The following is a 22019-nucleotide window of genomic DNA, read 5'->3' as shown; positions in this document are numbered from 1 at the left end:
TTCAAAAACGGCGCTAAAATGTGCTTGAATACACTATATTTATATATGTTAGTACATTAGTAACATGTGCTTGTTTACTGAAAAAATGCCCAAGTTAACGCCAATCTCTATCCAGAGTTATCGTTCCTTACACTCTATTACACCTCTGTTAACGTCTCAAGGGTTTTACAAGATTTTTGTAAAATGGCACTGTAACGTGCAAAGGAGGTCACTGCCAGTGAACCCCCGCGGGCTCGTACCCGTGATAGAAACGGATAGCCCTGAGATGCTGCAATATGTACAATGCGCAGACTTAATCAGTTGTACTGCGCCTATATAGGATCCATTGACTGGTAGCGAACAAGTGCACTGGCAGGGAATTCCACACACCAGCGCACTTCCACAAGGACAAGCAGGGATGTCCGCACACCTGCCCTTGCGCAGTGATAGGCAGTGTTGACCGCACACCTATCACTATATAAATACCGGTTCTAATCAGAGACACTGGCAGGGATGTCCGCACACCAGAGCTCTACCACAAGACAGGCAGGGATGTCCTCACACCTGATCTTGCGCAGCAACAAGCAGGGATGTCCACACACTTGTACCTATGAGATGCCAAATGCAGAGCAGGGTCTGACCACACACTCTGGCAGTAATAAGCAGGGATGACCGCACACTTATTACTAAGACGTACAATACAAGTAGGGAAGTCCGCACACTTATACGTACCCTACAGGGTTTGTCGAGTTTTACCTCTAGAACCGTTTTCCTTTTTCGCACCCATCGTATAGAAGAATCCTATATATCCGCAGTACCATAATGATCCGTAGTGTATAATTACTTATAAATTAAAACAAAATACTAATCATACCCAAACTGGCTAATCTTTATAGAATCTACTATAGAAACACACAATGATTATAATTGTATGTACTTTAATTCAAAACTAACCATCATGAAATATTTATTTGAGTATGTCTAATAAGCAATTAAAATGACAAGGGCGATAACTCTCGCAATAAAGATAACATAAGAAATACAGCTTTCCGCTTCATCACCCCCACCCCAGCTTTATGCGTCCTCGCATAAAAGAACATACAACAGCAAACACAATTCACATGTACAAAAAAAATGATCTTTAAAACAAGCTATTTTGCTTCCTAAATAATCACTTCAATGGAGACCAAAGCCTTAGTCACTCTCAGAGTCCCATGCATCGACCTCTACTTCTTTTATCTTCTTATGGTTATCTCTGTAGGTCACCGTCCTGGTGACTGAGTGGTGAACCAGCTTCTTAACTGGGGATGTTTGAATTCCACAGTCACACCTATCTGATGTCTCTGTTTGCACTTCCGTGGACACGACCTGTCCATCAGATTCCTGAGTCTGCGTGGAAGTGCTAATTGTGTTCTTAGCTTCCTCCTTATCTGCACTAGTTGACTTCTTACGGTGTCCCTCTGCTGACTTTGACTGAATCTTTGTCTTGTCTGGTGCATCTCCCTGCGTAACACGGAAGATTTTTCGTGGAGGCGCAAACACAGGAGAATCATCAGCACTCCTTTTCTTTTCTCCGGCCGCCGCTGGCTTCTGTGATGTGTTTTTCAGTCCAATCAAATGGTGCAGATCACCAGGATCTTTCCCCAGGTCGTCCAATTCATTTCTGCCTGTCTTCTCTTTTTGGAGATTGTCTGTTCTGTGCTGGGATTCTGCGTGCCTCTTCAGATCCCTCTCTCTTTTGGTTGCGTAGTCACACTCTTGACATTCAAATGCCAGTTCTTCCCTCAGTTCTCTCGCGCACTGGATAGTGTGATGGCTCCACTTATCCTCCGTTGGAAATCTTTTTCCACATAGACTACATCGATGGCCAGGCTTGGCTTTTGTGAACTTTGTGTTAACCATTCTGCAAAATAAAATATAAATATTTTACTTCACAGACTGGCAAAGGCAATTTTAAAAAAAATAAATAAATAATTGCGCACGCGTCTGCATATGCTTGTGCGTTGTGACAGGCGTTGACGACTGGAAACTCTTATTCCTTATGCTCTCCTCTTTCAGCTCCGCGAGCTCCTCTTCTATCATGGAAAGCTCCTTGTCTATGTCGTCCATCGTGCAGCCATCTCAAGCGATCCCACCGCTGCCACCAAATTTTATGTAACGTGCAAGGGAGGTCACTGCCTGTGAACCCCCGCGGGCTCGTACCCGTGATAGAAACGGATAGCCCTGAGATGCTGCAATATGTACAATGCGCAGACTTAATCAGTTGTACTGCGTCTATATAGGATCCATTGACTGGTAGCTAACAAGTGCACTGGCAGGGAATTCCACACACCAGCGCACTTCCACAAGGACAAGCAGGGATGTCCGCACACCTGCCCTTGCGCAGTGATAGGCAGTGTTGACCGCACACCTATCACTATATAAATACCGGTTCTAATCAGAGACACTGACATGGATGTCCGCACACCAGAACTCTACCACAAGACAGGCAGGGATGTCCTCACACCTGATCTTGCGCAGCAACAAGCAGGGATGTCCACACACTTGTACCTATGAGATGCCAAATGCAGAGCAGGGTCTACAGAGTCACACACTCTGGCAGTAATAAGCAGGGATGACCGCACACTTATTACTAAGACGTACAATACATGTAGGGAAGTCCGCACACTTATACGTACCTTACAGGATTTGTCGAATTTTACCTCTAGAACCGTTTTCCTATCTCGCACCCATCGTATAGAAGAATCCTATATATCCGCAGTACCATAATGATCCGTAGTGTATAATTACTTATAAATTAAAACAAAATACTAATCATACCCAAACTGGCTAATCTTTATAGAATCTACTATAGAAACACACAATGATTATAATTGTATGTACTTTAATTCAAAACTAACCATCATGAAATATTTATTTGAGTATGTCTAATAAGCAATTAAAATGACAAGGGCGATAACTCTTGCAATAAAGATAACATAAGAAATACAGCTTTCCGCTTCAGCACGTATGCTCAAATAAAGTATGGTTTTGACTTCAGTTACAAAAATATACGTAAATAAATAAATATTGAGCAGATTTCAAGTCTTTTTGTGACACAAGAAGCATTGATTTGGGGTTGAAACGTGGATTTTGGGTAGTCCTATTGCACCAGGTCTATACATAGGTACATGAAGAATATATAGTAATGGGAAAAAAATCTACAAATAGTTGCTTGTCCCACATTTTCCCGATATTTTATAAAATAGCTCTTAGTTTTATTAGCCGTAAAAAAGGTGGATTTACATGTGGAATAACATTTTGAGATGATAACAGAGGTGTAAGTGAGAGCAAGGAACGACAACTCTGGGTAGAGATTAAGTTAACGCAGGAAGCGTGATCTCGTTGAACGTACTAAATATTAAAACCAGGACGGAATCGGAGACGAAATAATGGTTTCGATATTCCGTATTAATGAATTCATAGCGCAGAATTTTCAGACAAATTCTTATTTCATCTAGTTCAATCAATTCATGGTGCAGAATTTAAGACAAACTCATTTTACCGCTTGTAAACGAATTCCTAAAATTTTGATTTTAATTCAAATGAAGCATATTTTCCCGACTTTTTGGTGTTATCTGAAATACATTCCGTTTTCCGTTCCGCGTTTTAGCACAATCTCGGAGAAGAAGTGTCAGTTCTCATTAAACCCTTTGCAGTGGCTACAAATGTTAAAATTTTAAAATCTGTGAAAATCCACATAACTGTCTCGCTATTTCTCGTTTCTTTCCTGTTTTCGTTTCGTTTTCTAGGGAAAACACCGAGTCTGTTCTATTTAATGATTGTGGAAATTCGTGTGCTAAATATATAATTTTAATCCATTGATGTTAATTTCTTAAAAAGGTAAGATTTAATTGGTTTTTCAAGAATGCCTATCCTAAACAATACTATTTCTGTGTTTTTCGATTAGTACTTGCTTATTGCCCAATATGCATACACAGTGGTAAAAGCAATATTCGACGATTAAAATTATTACAGTCAGCTAACGCCGTAAACCAATTTAGCAGGGGCGGATCCAAGATTGCAGTTAGGGGCGCAATTTTATGAGGCAGGGGGTCTGGGAGCCACCTTGAGACTCCCAGTGGGTCTAAGGCTTCGCCCTCGTGGGGGGGGGGGGGGCAGGGGGAAGCCCCCAGAAGCTCCTGGATTTTGCAGATTTTATAGATCTTGAAATATGTCTCCTATGTAGTCATTGTTACTATTTTATGTCATTTGTAATAAGCTGAAATTAATAAAATAATGCAAATTTTAAGGGTTGGGGGGGGGGGGGCTGTAAGTTCTCCCCATAAAAGTAATTCAATAAATCAAAGATGTTGTCATTTTTTTCTCTGAGAGTGGAAGAAATTATTGCTTCTTTTATCGTTTACATTTTTCTAAACAAGACACCACGATTTACCCTAACTTTAAAAAATTTAGGGGGTAGCCAGCTGCACCTTCCCTTAAATCCGTCACTGTTTAGAACGGGTTTGGGATTTTACACGTTTAAAAATAGAACCACTTCATAATACAGGTATGTACATGTAGCTGGAACTTTAGTGTTGCGGACAGTTTGCGTCAGATGTCTTTCTTAGTAGTGAATGTGTAGTCGAACATATCTTTACTGATCATGGAATTATGTTGGAGAAATCAAAGAGAATGGGATAATTGTGTAATAACCTAATGTAGATTTAATCCACTTGGGGCGTACAGGTAAAGGTGCGAATCCACTAGGTGCGAATAGGTAATTGGGACGAAACCACCCGCATTCGATTTATTCACGGTGTAGTAATTGATATGAAAGCTTAAAAGGTAATATAGAAATTATCCATATTTTTACAGTAATATTTTGCTTTAATAAGCATCAATTTAACCTTTTGTAGGAATGTTAATTTCTCAAATAGTTCCATTGACTCTGTTACGATATTCAATAACCAGATAGTGGAATATACAGTAATATGTACCAGTGTATTTTTACTGTGAGATTCCCCTACTTTTATTTTGGACTGTAGCATTCCTTTGTTTGAAATAGAAAGATGAATTTAAATCTAATAATCTATATGTGAAATATTTCATTCTCTTACTTAGGCTTATAAATATGAAAAATATGTATCATTTTCATAGTACTCTCTCTCTCTCTCTCTCTCTCTCTCTCTCTCTCTCTCTGTCTGTCTATACGGCAGCCTTCCAGCTAAGCTAAAAATAGATAAGTTTGTATTGTGCCTAAAATAGATATTTGAATTCTTGGATTCCCCTGCTTAAAATAGAAAGTTAATTTTGGACTGTGGGATTCCCTTGTTTAAAATTAAATAGATATGAATCTAAGTCTATTTATGGTCTCCGCTCTGAGTAAATAACGATTTGATTAATGTTTCTTTTCTCTCTTTTTTTTTCCTTACAAGAAATTTTACCTAAGATAGAGACGTCAGCAACTTTAGGTGAAGAGTTACAAATTTAGATCTCTCTGTGGCATTCAGGCCCTCTACAATGTGGGCTCCTTATCGTGATTCGGCAACTCCGTTTTTGAGGTCTCATCCAGAAAGACTCGCAACTCTCTCTACTTACTGTCGTTTAGCAAAGTAATCGTTTACTTGTGTTTATGTCTTAGATTTGACGCGACCAAAATACATTTTAGGGCTGGAACTCACAACACCAGGTCACGAAGCAACCACTCTAACCACTATCACTGCACTTAGCTTGAACAAGGTTGAATCTTTATTCTATAGGAAAACGTCTATATATAGATACGTCATGATTCAATAATTCTTAATAAGACTTTTACTGTTGTTTAACTATCTCCCTTCAGATTGGGATTAGCAATTTATTGTAACAAACATGAATTCTTTTATTGAAAGATCCTTAGACAAAGTTTGGTTGAAATATGTCCCGTGATTCTTAAGAAGTCCAAAATTTGGAGAATGACGTTCATTAATTGAATACAAAAGCAACAAAATCTGGTTTCATTGTACACCTATAGCAAAACAAAATCAATTTATCTTAGCCTTTAATTAGTAAGTTTAATATGGTCATTTCAGTACCAAGAAATGAAAGAAAGCAATACACGTACATACATGCGCACGTGAGTATGATTCCGCGCTTGTGTTGATATCAATCAACGGACATTTGTATCATAGACTTACAGTATGAATTGCATAATGTTTGCATCAAATATGAAAAAAATTATAGTGATTTTAAAATTTTCCAATCAGAAATCAGCACACGTGCTGAGCAGTGATTTAACCACAGCAATTTGTAAGGAGTACCAAGACACACCTAAATCCTCAACATCAACTGAATTTGATGAAAAACAAAAACGTTATCGTCCTTTGAAAATGAACTTTCGAAAGAGAACGCATGCGCATGTGCGTTGAGATTTTTTATTACACTGATATATAGATACATATATTATCTACCAATGCTCTGCATATCTACTCATTCGTTTCATTCATAACGTTTTAGTATTATCCAATTAAAAAGAAGTACACGTGCATATTGGTAATTTTGACCATGCAGATAAGTTAAGGGTCTCAATATCTACCCATGATATGAATATCAAACCATTTGAATGCTATTAGATTTCATATCGATCCCTTGTGTATTCTGATTTCGAATATTTTGTACCAATAATGCAATCCCTGTGTGCGTGTGTCTGCACGTGCAGACAAAAAGGCTATCGTTCTGCACATCTACGATTGTGTAGTTTCTGGGAACATTCCCGGACAAAAAAGCATCGGAGAAAATAAGAATAACCAGACACAATCTCATAGCGAGCAAAGAGGAGGTATTCCGTTCGATTTCTGACGAGATAGGATCTTGACTGGGAGAATTCAATTAGTGAAGAACGACTATACATGAATGGAATAATCACCTGAATTATTAAAAATAGAGCGATAAACATGTAAGAGATATGATTTATCAATATTATAAACAACATCCAGTTTTGTTTTATTCACTTCCAGTATCTCGGAAGTCCATAAAACGACCGAAAATTCAACATTAAGCGTTCAGGAACCCCCACTAAAAGTTTCAATGAAAAAAAATGATTTTTTTTACAACTTCCGGTTTCGAACAACCAACTTCCGGTGGAAATGGTAAGACTTTTTACTCTCTATTAGACGATGTTATAAGCAATAGAAATGCAAAAATTACATACTTCAAGCTACTTCCGGCGGACGATGGAATTGAAACTCCTATGTCACTTCTACAAGTCATCATCTAACATTCCTGAAAGTTTCAAGACTTAAACGTTATGAATGAAACTCTAGAGTTGGATAAGTGAAAACATATCAAACACTTGATTTATAAACGAGATATATGACGACAAAGAAAGAGCAATTTTTCGATTTTTTTCTCAATAAACCGGAAGTTACTGTTTTAACTTCCGGTAAGTATCAAATTTTCTGAAACTACAGAAGAGATCTTATTTTACCATGCCAATTTCGTTTCAAGCCCATAATTTTTTAATTTGACGTTTTCTTTCTTCACTTCCGGTGACGAACGGAAGTCACGGTGGAAAAACTGACATGCGTATGTCACATATGCAAGGCGAGATCTATCATCCCTGATCTTTTCAAGATTAAATCTTTAACTGTTGATAAGAAAACGCCTCGACAAAATCTGTTTTTTAAACGGAAATTGGACATGTCTCACAAACGGAAGTGAGTTTTGAAAAAAAGTATTGGACGTTACTTTAGGTATTGAGAATGTCAGTATTACATGTGAAAATCATATCAAACACTTGATTGATGTGTGCATTGTGTGGGGACAAAGAAATACCAATTTTTGAACGTTTTTTCTCAATAAGCTGGAAGTTTCTGTTTTTACTTCCAATAAGTATCACATTTTCTGAAACTATAAAAGAGATGTAATTAAACCATGCAAGTTTCGTTTCAGACGGTTAATTTTACGGCACAAAAATGCCTGGACAAAATGTCATTTTAAACACGGTAAATCGGACGTAACGCACGACCGGAAGTGAATTTCGATTTAAGAAAAATGAATCTACATGTAGTTCATTTTATAATGTATCCTTTCTGATAGTTTCATGAAAATCTGTAGCGGCGTTTTGAAGAAATCGCGTACACAAATTCGGTATAAAAAGGACAAAATAAAAAAGGAAAAGAAACATAAAAATCAGTAAACGAGCTGCATTTTGCCTGAGAAAATTATGTATATAAATCTGAAGTAAAAATATATTCAACGTAAGGACGTATGAAGTAAGAGGCTTACCTTTGCTAGTTCAGTAACGCTAACACTGTCAATCAGCATTATATATTGGCCCCCTTGAAAATTTTCATGGTCTATAAATAAACTAGGTCAAAAAAAAAGAAGAAAGAAACGATACAGGCAATTTATAATTTGAAAATTTCCATGGCCTCCTTGAAAATTTTCATGGTCTATAAATATACTAGGCAAACAACGAAGAAATAAACGATACAGGCAATTTATAATTCAAACATAATTCCTTATATGAAATATAAATGAATAAAACAATTTTTTATCAAGAAAAAGGTGAATCAAAAACAACAAAAACATATTTATGAATTTGACTTCTATGAAACGTAGTGGTTACATGAAAGTGGATGCCTCAGAATTCAAAAAGAAAGACTAACAACAAGTATGGCTGCCTTTTATGTCTATTAAAACTCTCAATCTGCGCAGTTAGGCCTTGCACTTCAGCCTGTGGGATGTTGTTCCACGCTTAGCAATGCACCTGACAACTGTTCCGTCGTTTCCGGTGGATTCGGGCGTCTGCGCACCCGTCTGTCAAGCTCATCCCAGAGATGTTCAATTGGGGTAAGTCTGGAGATAACGCTGGCCAAGGAAGAACGTCAATGGTATTCTGTTCAAGATAATCCATACAAATGCGTGACACATGACATCGAGCGTTGTCCTTCTGAAACGTATGGTGATTTCCAAACCTCACAATAAACGGCTGCACTATAGGAGATGGATCTCGTCCCCATAACAGACTGCCTTCGATTTTCTTTAGCTCTTTGCGTCCACAATATGTAATACCTGCTCAGACCACTACGCTGCCATTACCAAACCAATTGCTTCCATGCGGACAAGCGTCCAGGGTATCGCTCGTTTTGCCGTAGATGGACTCTCATCCTTCCATCACTACGATGAAGAAGAAACCGATATTCATCAATAAACAGCACATTTTGCCATCGACTACGGTTCCAAGATATACGTTCATTTGCCCAGCGTAAGAATGCTGTACGATGACGTCGTGTAAGCAAAGATCCAACTACTGAGTGTCTTGAGCGTAACCTTACCTCCCTCAGCCAATTATGTACCGTTTGGGCAAAAATGCTGTTGTTGTACCTACCAGTCTTCTGGTTTGTTGTAATAGTGGCAGGCAGAAACCGATTACGTAGATGTACCAGTCGAATTTGAGATACCACTGGCCATGGAAGATTGATTGATTGATTGCATCTTGTTTAACGTCTCACTCGAGAATTTTTAAATCATTTGGATACGTCACCAAGACCGGTAAAGGGCTTCAAATTTATGCCTAATCTCGGCGCTTACGTCCATTGAACAGTGGGGGTTCTTTAGCGTGCCACACCTACTATGACACGGGTCATCCGTTTTTAAGGTCATCTCCGAGGACCCGTGACATTCACACCTGATGCCGAGTGTTTGGCGATGGACCTGTCACTACCTGTTTTAACGACGTGGGTCTGTTTCGGCCGGGATTCGAACCCTGACCTTCCGAATGAGGACGAACACTCTAACCTCTCGGCCACCGCAGAAGAACGTCAATATTATTCTGTTCAAGATAATCCATACAAACGCGCGACACATGACATCGAGCGTTGTCCTTCTGAAACGTATGGTGATTTCCAAACCCCACAATAAACGGCTGCACTATAGGAGATGGATCTCGTCCCCATAACAGACTGCCTTCGATTATCTTTAGCTCTTTGCGTCCACAATATGTAATACCTGCTCAGACCACTACTCTGCCACCACCAAATCATTTGCTTCCATGCACGCAAGCGTCCAGGGTATCGCTCGTTTTGCCGTAGATGGACTCTCATCCTTCCATCACTACGACGAAGAAGAAACCGATATTCATCAATAAACAGCACATTTTGCCACCGACTACGGTTCCAAGATATACGTTCATTTGCCCAGCGTAAGAATGCTGTACGATGACGTCGTGTAAGCAACGATCCAACTACTGAGCGTCTTGAGCGTAACCTTACCTCCATCAGCCAATTATGTACCGTTTGGGCAAAAATGCTGTTGTTGTACCTACCAGTCTTCTGGTTTGTTGTAACAGTGGCAGGCAGAAACCGATTACGTAGATGTACCAGTCGAATTTGAGATACCACTGGCCATGGAAGATTGATTGATTGATTGATTGTTTCTTGTTTAACGTCTCACTCGAGAATTTTTAACTCATATGGAGACGTCACCAAGACCGGTGAAGGGTTTCAAATTTAAGCCTATGCTCGACGCTTACGGCCATTGAACAGTGGGGGTTCTTTAGCGTGCCACACCTACTGTGACACGGGTCATCCGTTTAAATATCCCCCCCCCCGAACGAAGTTCAGGGAGGTATATAGGAATCACTCTGTCTGTCCGTCCGTCAGTCTGTCTGTCTGTGCAAATTTGTGTCCGGTCCATAACTTCTTTGTTCTTTGACTTAGTCATACCATATTTGGCACACAGGTGGATCACCATGAGACGATGTGTCGAGTACCTTCATGACATCTATATGACCCTGACCCTTGACCTCAAGATCGAAATTAAAGGTTTTCTACAATGGATCCGTGTCCAGACCATAACTTCTTCGTTCTTTGACATAGGCATACCATATTTGACAAATGAGTATCACCATGAGACGATGTGTCAGGTACCTTCATGACCTCTATATGACCTTGAACTTTGACCTCAAGGTCAAATTTGATTAAAGGTTTTTGACATAGTCATACCATACGACATGGGTGTATCACCATGAAACTGTGTCATGTACATTCATGACCTCTATGACCTTGACCTTTGATATCAAGGTCAAAATTATAGGTATATGCCATGGATTTGTGTTTGGACTATATCTTCCATTTTCTACTACAAAGGCATGCCATATTTTTACACTCAGGAAAGAGGTAATTTATACCTATTTACAACACCCTTTGGGAGATTGGGGTAAGCGGGGGGTATTCTTAGTGATAATTCCTCACAGTATCTCTTGTTAAGGTCATCTCCGAGGACCCGTGACATTCACACCTGATGCCGAGCGTTTGGCGATGGAACTGTCACTAATGTTTTAACGATGTGGGTCTGTCTCGGCCGGGATTCGAACCCTGACCTTCCGAATGAGGACGAACACTCTAACCTCTCGGCCACCGCAGAAGAACGTCAATATTATTCTGTTCAAGATAATCCATACAAACGCGCGACACATGACATCGAGCGTTGTCCTGCTGAAACGTATGGTGATTTCCAAACCTCACAATAAACGGCTACACTATAGGAGATAGGATCTCGTCCCCATAACAGACTGCCTTCGATTATCTTTAGCTCTTTACGTCCACAATATGTAATCCCTGTTCAGACCACTGCGATAGACTGCAACACGCAGCTCAGTTAAGGCTATCCGAGAAAAATCACAATGCTTTTATAAATGTACCTCTGTGCACTTCGCACCAGATGACGTCACAATCAAAAAGTACGTCACAGAGTACATTTTCGATAGTTGTATCGCGGGGAAAGTGTCATAATATTCTGTTGCTATTTACTGCTATTATCAAGTGATAAGCTGTATACGTGAAAACATATCTTGTCAAATGATTATTTATATCATTCCTTTGTGATATCAAATCATTCTCCCTTTTTTATATATAGTATGCACGAAGGTCATATTCATATTATATTGTGGCCTTGAAATCGCCCCTAATCTGAATGACTGATGCGTTTAAAAATTCCCTCATGTACATAAATAATCTCATACTACAGAAACAGTGGCAAAGGTCAGATTCATCAACTAAAAAAGAAACAATATGAATTTGAAAAGTGCGGAGACCAATTTTTGTCTTGTATCTTAACGGTATGATATGTATAAGAATGTGGACAACCCCAGTAATTCGCTGATGACTGTTGATATGTTGTTAAATTATAGCATGTATAGTTTGAGTATGCATTTCCTCCCAACACTTTTCAGGTTAAGAATTCTTATTTTTTTCTGATTATATCGATAAAAACTCATCAGGTTACCCGCATGAACCTGAACTTATGTTAACAAGTAGGGCCTCTCGCTGTTTTCCAAAAATAAAGTGTTACGTGATCTTCAACTGACGTCACGGGAAATTACCATGAGGGGGATTTACGGTAGCACAGTCAAAGTCAACATATGGGTAGTATCGTTTCGGTGTTTGACCGTAACAAGTGTAATGCTACCTGTGAATTTAATGTGCAATTTCACCCCCATGATTATTGTGCATTTTACTATGGAAGTCCTTAACCTAGCTGCGCACTGTTATGGGAAAATGTGCATGGTACCAATATAAATGCATGTCAACGGGGTGTTACCGATATACGGCGATGCTACTAGCTGAGGACAGGAAGCTTTTATGTAGCATGTCCCCGTTATTATCGGTGTTACCAGTCCTTCTATCTGTTCTCATGCGTTTTATTTTATGCCTCCGGAAGAAACTCAGATCACATCGGCATCCAATACCAACTTCACACCATTAGGTGCTTTTGATATTGTGGTACACAGATAATGTGCGACACTCATGTAGGATATATTATATGTACAACATAACACAATCATTTGGTCGTATAGAGAAGTAGTAATTGTCCAAATTCTTGGATATTTTCTTTTCCATTTGGACGTAAGTTTCCTATTGTGGTCCTTAATTATGTTTTGGAACTTTATGTTCATCACACTACATATAATATATATTGCACGATTAACGTGTCCTTTCAACATATCTATATTTTCTTCTTTCATCCAACCAGTAAGAAGCGCATTTGTTCAGAAATTAAAGACCACGAGGCGAAACTAGGTTAACGTTATGTTCGACTCATGATGTCTTGGTGGGCTGCGACTTTAAGACGTTATGGGAAAGTCGCCTCGTACGCAGCTATAATACGGCATTGTGTATGGTAACGGTTTGGTAGCACCACAGTATAAATATGTGAACGTCTCTGTCCCTACTTCGAGACCGAGTAGCATCTGTGGTAATCACAATGGCGGGGGCACTTGTGGTTCCTTTGGCATGCCTACCGTTACTTATACCGATGTCGTTATCTTGCGCATACATTTTGGCTTCTGCTTCTTTTTGGTTGGGGAATGGAGAATGGGACTTTTTAAAATGGTGCTTGAGGGAAAACTTGTGAAAGGGGAGTTCATAATCTGCTGTGTAATATGCTACCTGTTAGATATAAGGTGTTGTGAGATCGTGTGATCTGGTACCTCTTAGAGGTAGAATTTTGTTTTGTTTTTTTCATAAATGATACCTCTTAGTCCTTAAGTTATCCATCATAAGGTTAAGTGCAGTATAATTTGGAGGAAAGATGCTGTGTAATTTGGAACTACGTCCCTGTTCGAAGAAGGGTGTTATGTTATTTTACACTTTTAATGGACGGGCCCTGCGTAATCTGGTACTCAGTACCAGTGTATACACAGAACCATTTTTCAAACAGGGACTGAGCACCAAATAATACACCCCTTCTTCTAACAGGGACTGTGTATCGAATCATATAGCTCCCATCCTTTAGGAGGTACCAAATTGCAGAGCAACAATCCATGGTGTGAAATTTGGTATCTGTTAATAGATGAGAGTTGTAGCATTTGGTGTTCAGTCCCTCTGAGGAATTCGGTATTCAGTGTTTCTTAATGGTAAGAGTAGTGTGAAAACAAGAGTGTTCTGGGCCAGATACTTTACTACAGCGCCTCCCCATATCGCCTCCCTAAACGGAAGGCGTCGGAAATAACGTCACAATTCGACGGGCACCATACTTATGAGGCGCATGGATAAACAAAACACATATTGTTCTACCTGTTGTTCTCGGGAACAAAATAGAGGATCATAGGACAACTTTGACCTACTTAATGACCGAATATCAAAGGGATCATAGGACACAATTGATTGATTAAAAGGAGTCATATGAAACCGTTCTATTGATCGAAGGAGCTCACATGACAGAAGTTAACATTTGCCGTGGTGATCAATAGTTCAAATGAAAGGTGAAGATAACGAACTGTGATCAATCTCATAACTCCTAAAACAATACAAAATAGATAGTTGGGCAAACATGAACCCCTAGATAAACCTAGGAGAAGTATGCATCCCCTGTCGACCGATCACATCCGCCATGAGCCCTATATATCCTGATCAGGTAAACGAAGCTATCCGCAGTCAAAATCAGATAATCATATAATTCGCTATACAACTAAAGATGGAAATCCATCTAAAACTAAATGATCAATGGTTGTCAACACAATAAACGATGACTGATCATATGACAGGTTTTCCTGAACGATAGAACCAACAAATGTTTTTAAAAGACCCAGGAACGCCAATTTTTACTGGATTTCCATGAAATCATACGTGCGGGAAACGATAAGAATAAGGGATGAAAAATCCATCAGCACGTTTTTAGTAACGTCAGTCTTTCAATCGTTTGTAAACAATTGATAATTCGCTCAGGAGATATAAGGTAATTTAGTTATCCGAGTTATACGGTAGAGCCAAATTTGAATCGAATGAGTAAACACGGGTCTCGTAATTGATAAGAGCAACTCAAAAAATCAACCCATTGATAATGTAATTTGAGTCACAGAAAACCCCGGATATGTACGGGCAAAAGATATTCATTTTTTTCTACATTTTATTTTTTCACATAAATTTACAAAAATAAAGGTAATATGATGTACAATCAATTATATGGTTTCACATTATCTGCATTGACCCATAAATTAAACGTTGAAGGCCAATGTAACCATTTTACAAGGTATTGTATATTACGTCCACGACATCTGGTTCTTAATTCTTCACGATTTGGTACGTGATAAAGGATAAGTTCTACAGAATTTGGTTCTCAGTCCCTGTTTGAAGAGTCGTAATTTACTGCTGTACCTTTTAAAGGGTGGATGCTGCATAATGTGATTGTCAGTGTCCGTTAGAAAAATGTTGATGTGCATATTGATACCTGTTAAATGATGAATACTCTATAATTTTGTTTTTAGCCCCTATAAGAAAGGTGCTGTGAAAAAAAAATCTTCTTAATGCTATCTACTGTATAATTTGGCACTCAGTCCCTGAATTGATGGGTACTCAATAATCTAGCAATAAATGCCTGTCACAGGATGGGCGCTGTGTAACTTGGTACCTGTTAAAGATATGGTTGTTTATTATTTGGTTCTCAATGCCCGTTTGATAAAGGGTGCTGCTGCAGAATTCGACAGTCAATCCCTGTTATATTAAAGGTGCTGTATAATTTGGTACTCAGTCTCTGTTTAATAAATGGTGCTTTGCACTTATACACCTTTTAATGGATGGGACCTGTATACTCTGGTACAGGTATCTGTTACAGGATGGTTGCTGTGTGAGTTGGTACCTGTGAATGGATGAGTACTGTATAATTGGTATCTGTTGGTGGCAGAGTAGTTTATGATATGGTACCTGTAAGAGGCAGTGTGCTGTGTAATCTGGTACCTGTAAAATGTAGCTAGGGTGGTTTGTAAGTTGGTAGTTGTGTGAGGCGGACAGGTTGTTACATACGTCCTTTCTTTGTTATCCAGATACTTTTGAAATGTACATTCTCACTAAAGAGTACCTGTATTTTCATATACTTGTCCAACGGTATCAACTGATCTTACAATGCATATGCAATTGATATTCCCTGAACGAGAGCGAACCACAACTGGTTCAAAACAATGCACGTCAAGTCAACTAAAGGTTGATGATGTACCAGAAAATTTGTCTGATATTTTTAGACAAATCCATTCTAGGACGACTGATTGTCATTCATTTCTTGGCAAACGAAACGAAAAAATCTGGCCGGAGAAATAAGCATGGATGAAATTCGAACAATACCAGAAGAATTCCCCCAGCTCAAGATCTACGATTTTACCACATCAAAATCATTACGATCGAATTCGAATACCTGAGGATAACAACATCAATCATGTAAGTTTGAATCTGTCCATAATTCGAGACCGAGTAGGCTCTGTGGTAATCACAATGGCGGGGACACTTGTGGTTGATTGGCATGCCTACCGTTACTTATACCGGTTTCGTTATCTTGTCCATACGTTTTGGCTTCTGCTTCTTGTTGGTTGATGGAAATAGATAAAAAAGTGTTGTTTTTTTTATAATCTGATAACTGTTAGGGGAAGGGTATGGTAAACGTTTGTACCTATTAGGTAGGGGTACTTGTTAGAGGTAAGGCAGTTTATAATGTGGTACCTGTTAGAGATAAGTTGGTTTATAATGTGGTGCCTGTTAGAGGTAGAATGCTGTGTGGTCTGCTAACTGTAAGAGGTCTAGGACTTGTTAAAAGTTAATTAATCATCACGTGTTAAATATAGGATTAATTATAATCTGATACAAAAATGCTGAGTTTGTTATACTTTAAAGTCAGAAAACTAAACCCCTGTTTTTACCCCCTCAAATGCATGCTAAAAAAAGAATCACACCGGCCTTGTGTATTGCTTGACTGAATTTAGGAAATTTAAAGGTGTTCTATTTCTTGTTTCGTTTCTGGTTTCTGCCTTTTACACAGGACAAGGAACATTGGTGAGATTGTTCTTTTTTTAAACCCGAAACCAAACGCCATAGATTCTGCAAATTTGCATGCTATTAAAAGAAACACTTCATTTTTGTGTACATTTTGGTTGCTTACATTTACATAAATCCTTAAAATAACGGAGAGGAATCACCCCAATGAAATGATGATACAAAAATTATCTTCTGTAAGTTTATTGGCGATAATTGACCATGGCCTCTTATAAATGTAGGAGTCAGGCATCAATCCCTGCCTTACAGAAAATGCCTAAAAACAAGCAAAACATTTTAGCCCTGGGAACAGATGCTCAGATGATTGGTCATCTAGTCCATAATAGAAAATATCCAAAATGTCAATTCATGTAAACTTAACATAGAAGCACTACTGGTTAGCCAAGAATGCCGCCAACACGTGGTAACTATTATCCACAGCCATGACGATTGGAGGTCATTCATGAAAACAGCCAGGTTCGACTTGACCTGTAATAATAAAAAACAAAGAAAACGTTGCAGCAGTACCCGTAGGGGAGAAATAATCAAAAACGAACATCATCATCAACCAGTTTACAAAATTATGTACACGACGATGAAAATTCCCTTTGATAAATGGACTTAACCCCGAGTGGTTACAATTTAGTAATATGAAAATATAAAAATTTTGAAGGGTTCTATTTCTCGTTTCATTTCTGGTTTCGATGTTCTGCCTTTCACACATGACCGGGGGAAATGATGACTTTGTTTTATTTTAAGCTAAAATCACCCGGAGCCAGTGATTTTGGAAATTTACGTGCTAAAAATAGGAACGTGTCAACTTTGTGTAAGTTTTGAATGTGTAAATGTATCATAGATATCTTGAGAGTTCTAGTTTTCGTTTCGTTTCTGGTTTCAATAGTCTGTCCTTTACACATGAACGGGAAAATTGGTGAGATTATGATATTTTTAGACCAAAATCGAAATATTCTAAATTTATTTTTGCCATATTCATTGTTTTCTATCAACATTGATAACCGGTTTTGATACTTTTCAATATTTCAAAAAAGGGGAAAAACATCCCACCCCACGTGGGATCTCCCTACTTCTAATAAAAATTTAACTTTGGACTGTGGAATTCCCTTGATTGAAATAGAAAGACGAATGTATATCTAATTGTGAAATATATCATTCTCGTAGGCTTTCAAATATGGAGAGACATTTCATTGTCTGAGAATTCTGTCTTCATTGCTCTCTCTCTCTCTCTCTCTCTCTCTCTCTCTCTCTCTCTCTCTCTCTCTCTCTCTCTCTTACATAGCCTTCTAGCTTAAGCTAAAAATAGATTCGTTTACTTTGTGAGATTCCCTTGCTTAAATTAGAAAGTTGATTTTAGATTCTTGTGATAATGCCTGTTAGACGTTGAGTTCTTCATGATAAAAATATGAGGTGTATGATTTGGTCCTCGGCTCCCTTTTAGAGGAAAGACGCTGTGTAATTCAGTTCTATGTCCCTGTTTGAATAAGGGTGTTGTGTAATTTTATATTTTTTAATGGATGGACCCTGTATGATCTGGCATACAATACCCGGTACAGGATTGGTGCTGTGTAATTTGGTACTTGTTAATCGATGGGTAATGTATAATTTGATTGTTAGTACCTGTTTGACAATGGGTGTTGTATAATTAGGATAGCGTTAAAGTATGGGTGCTGTACAGTTTCATAGCCAGTCCCTGTTTAAAGAAGGGTGCTCTGTAAGTTGGTACCTGTTAAAGTATTGGAGCTATATATTTTGGTACTCATTCCCTGTTTGAAGATGGGTATAATTTTATACCTTTTATTCAATGGTATTCAGTTTCTGTTAGATATAGGTTGCTGTGTAATTTTATTAATGGATGGGAACTTTAGAATTTGATATTCAGTCCCTGTGTGAAGAAAATTCGTGTTCATATTTTATACAGGATGGATGCTGTGAGTAGTGTAAAAGTGAGGATTCTGGGCCAGATACTTTACTATGGGCTCCTCATGGCTCCTCTGAGGAGCCAATGACGTCATCCATAACCATAGCAACACACACAATAAGATATTGATAACGGCAACAAAGAGGGTGGGAAATCCCATGACGTCACAATTGGACGGGCATCAAGACAATGAGGCGCATGTAGAAACAATAGATCTATTGTTCTCCCTATTGTTCTCGAGAATAAAAGAAAGGATCATATGACAACCTTGAAGGGATTGATGAATCGAAGATCACTGGGAGTGATTGACATCTCAATAGATTAAAGATGAAAAAGGGGGTCCTATTTCATTGATTGAATAGATTGATGGTAATAAATTCTATAGGAAATTCCATGTCATCATACCTGTGGGGAACGATAAGAATAATGGATGAGGAATCCACCAGGGCGTCCCGTAAATGTAAACAATTGAGGTCAAGATTGAGAACACACTTAGGAGATTTAAATGTAACTTAGTCATCCGAAACATTATACAGGTAGAAACATGTTTGAATCGAATGAGTAAACACGAGTCTTTTAAACCCTCAATGCAGTTAGTTTTACAAGAGAGGATAATACAAAGGCTCATTCACACATATTCCTATCCAGAGTTTCCTGTACAATTTTCCCCTAGTCATTCAATAGGTTATTGAACGGAAGAATACACAGCACGAGACATTAAGATTCATTGACAGTCTGATAAATAATGTCACGGGTAATAAGATAAACAAGAACATTTAATTGTATTATCCCATCGAACATTTTAATTTATTGCTGCAAAGGAACACATAATAAAAATCATAAAGTATCAAGTATTTGATGTCATGACATGCAAACTCAAGGAAGAGAACATAGGTGTAATATTCTAATAGAAAATAACCTTTCATCTCTGATCCATTGATATGGATCCGTGTCATATTACTCCCATGTAATCTCCGTTCCATTGAGCACGAGAGATCAGTGTCAGTTATTCCCTTCGGTCCTTAAGTAGGTCAAGGTTGTCATAAGACCCTTTCTATTATTCTCAAGAACAATAAATCCCTTTGTTTCCCCCCCCCCCTATAATTTCTATGACGTCACCATTCTTTTATTTACCATCCCTTAAGTTCAACAAAGAGACCACTGGATAAGTTAGACAATGACTATTCAAGTGATATTGCTATGCATTAGCAGAAATCAATAAATATCTATAAATAAATGATTTAGAATTTCCAATTGGACAATTGCTTATCTTAATGGTGACGTGATAAGTAGCCAATCAGGAATGTTGTTTTTTAGATATCTCCATGGACATTTTTTTCTGGTATAAATTGACGATAAACACGTTCAATAACGACACGAATATTCGGTTTTTCTCACATTTATTTTTTTTCATACAAATTTACAAAAATAAATGTCATGTACAATCAATTATATGCTTTCACATCATCTGCATTGACCCATGAATTAAACTTTGAAGGCTAATGTAACCATTTTACAAGGTATTGCTTATTAAGGCCGCGACCTCTAGATCTTAATATTTTTTCCACTTTGAATTCGTCATTTTCACGAACGTCCACTTTTTGGAGTTCCGCTTGGTAAAATGTTCCTTTGATCTCTTCGTTTAGATAGTCTTTGAGTCTGTATATGGGTAATCCTCCTCTTAACCGTCTCTCTGATACCACGAAAATTGGTTGTATTCACGTGAAAATATGTTTCTAAGATGACTGATACGCACACGATCTCCCACTTTGAATCTGAAGGGTTTCCTCGGTCGTTTTGTTTTTGTTTGTATGGGTGTCTTCTTGGGCCAATACATCCTCCACCATACATCCGTCTCCTTCGCTCTGGTCACTTTATCGGGAGGCATGCCGATCGTTCTGTGATACGTTGTGTTATAGTTGGCGGCAAAGTCTTGTAGGTGATCCACATAACGATAGGATTGTTGGTTGGTGATATATCGATATAGTTTAGCCTTGATTGTTTTGATCACCCTTTCTGCATAATTAACCTTGATATCCGTGTTCTGAGCGTACAAGTGCTCAATATTTTGGGTGTTCAAAAATGCATTGAAGACTCGGGCTCGGAATCCCTGTCTCTTGTCGGTACGAATTCGGGTTGGACGTCGACATTCCCGAAGAATGTTTTCAAAGGCTGAAGTGACACTTTGGCCTTTCTTGTCCTTTAGAGGGCGCATCCACAGAAACTTGAAGAATATATCAATAACAACGAGGATGAAGGCAACTCCATCGTTTTGTTTGACGTATTTCGACATATCCATGAGATCCGTATCCCACTGGTCATCAATACCGAAGGCGATGACTCTGTTTCTCTTGAAATCTCTTCGGACTCCTCTTTGTAAACTGTAAGCTTCCTGTCTCTGCAACAATTTCCTGATCTTATATTTGCTCAGGACGTATTTTCCTTGTTTGCGAACATATCGATACAGTTTGTCCGGCCCCGAAAAACTTCCGGCATTAACAGGATTGTAATACATTTTATTGAGATAGTCCTCCCAAGACATGCTTCTTCTTTGACTGACACCATCGAAATGAAGCCTACATGTATTTCACTTCACTATATAACTCTTGATCACGTGATCTTAAATACAACAACACATGTTTTCCTTTTCAATTTTTATTCCAACAAAACTATGACACATAATCAATATCTCATCAGACATGAGAATTAGGAACAGTCTCTCAAAAAGTCGTTTAAGCTTCTTCGGATTCATCGCTATCGTATGTTTCTTCCTCCATTTCGCTGTCTCCATCGTTGGATTCCATTTTGTCGTCCCACATTTCGTCGAGGAGATGACGGTTTTTATTCAGGGCCATTCTAATGGATTTGTGTTCACTGTAGCCTCTAGACTGAAAATCTGCTACATCATCCATGATGGTGGCATGAATGGAACCATGCTTTAACTGTAGAATGTATTGGATGAGGTCGGCATAGCTGTTGACAAACGTTTGCAAGTCTTTTGACTTCATCTTTTCTTCGGTCTTCTCTCTTGCCTTTTCTCGAGTTAATTCCTCTTTAATGTATTTGTCATACTTCTGGTTCCATTCTGTTTCGTTCTTCTCTCTGGATATATCCATGAGAACATTAAAGACGTCATGTTCCCGGTCATCTTCATCTTCCCTCTTCTCAAATTGGACCGATCCTCCATTTCGACGTCATCTTTCCTTTTCCCATTTTCCGGGAACCATCTTTTCACGTGTCTTTGGAGGTCGTGCATGTTTTCAAAAACTAGACCACAGTCGTCACAGGAAGGCATATCTTCGAAATCGGGTGTCGTGTATTGAAAATCCGACTCAAAGGAACTAGCT

The 22019-nt window shown here is 38.5% G+C and overlaps 1 protein-coding gene across 1 annotated transcript; it reads right to left on the bottom strand.

Moving 5' to 3' along the window:
• Positions 1 to 1095: 1095 nt before the first annotated feature.
• On the bottom strand, positions 1096 to 17244 carry LOC130054228 (uncharacterized). Its single transcript, XM_056163247.1, has 2 exons — positions 7148 to 17244; positions 1096 to 1882 (listed from the first exon to the last, which is right to left on the bottom strand). Exons 1-2 carry the CDS (start codon positions 7207 to 7209, stop codon positions 1174 to 1176), a joined length of 771 nt encoding a protein of 256 aa, XP_056019222.1. The 5' UTR covers positions 7210 to 17244; the 3' UTR covers positions 1096 to 1173.
• Between the last annotated feature and the right edge of the window lie 4775 nt (positions 17245 to 22019).

Source organism: Ostrea edulis, chromosome 1 (genome assembly GCF_947568905.1).
Source record: "Ostrea edulis chromosome 1, xbOstEdul1.1, whole genome shotgun sequence".
Taxonomy (NCBI): Eukaryota; Metazoa; Mollusca; class Bivalvia; order Ostreida; family Ostreidae; genus Ostrea; species Ostrea edulis.
The sequence above is the reverse complement of the archived record's forward strand: the minus strand, read 5'-3'. Positions and strand labels throughout refer to the sequence as shown.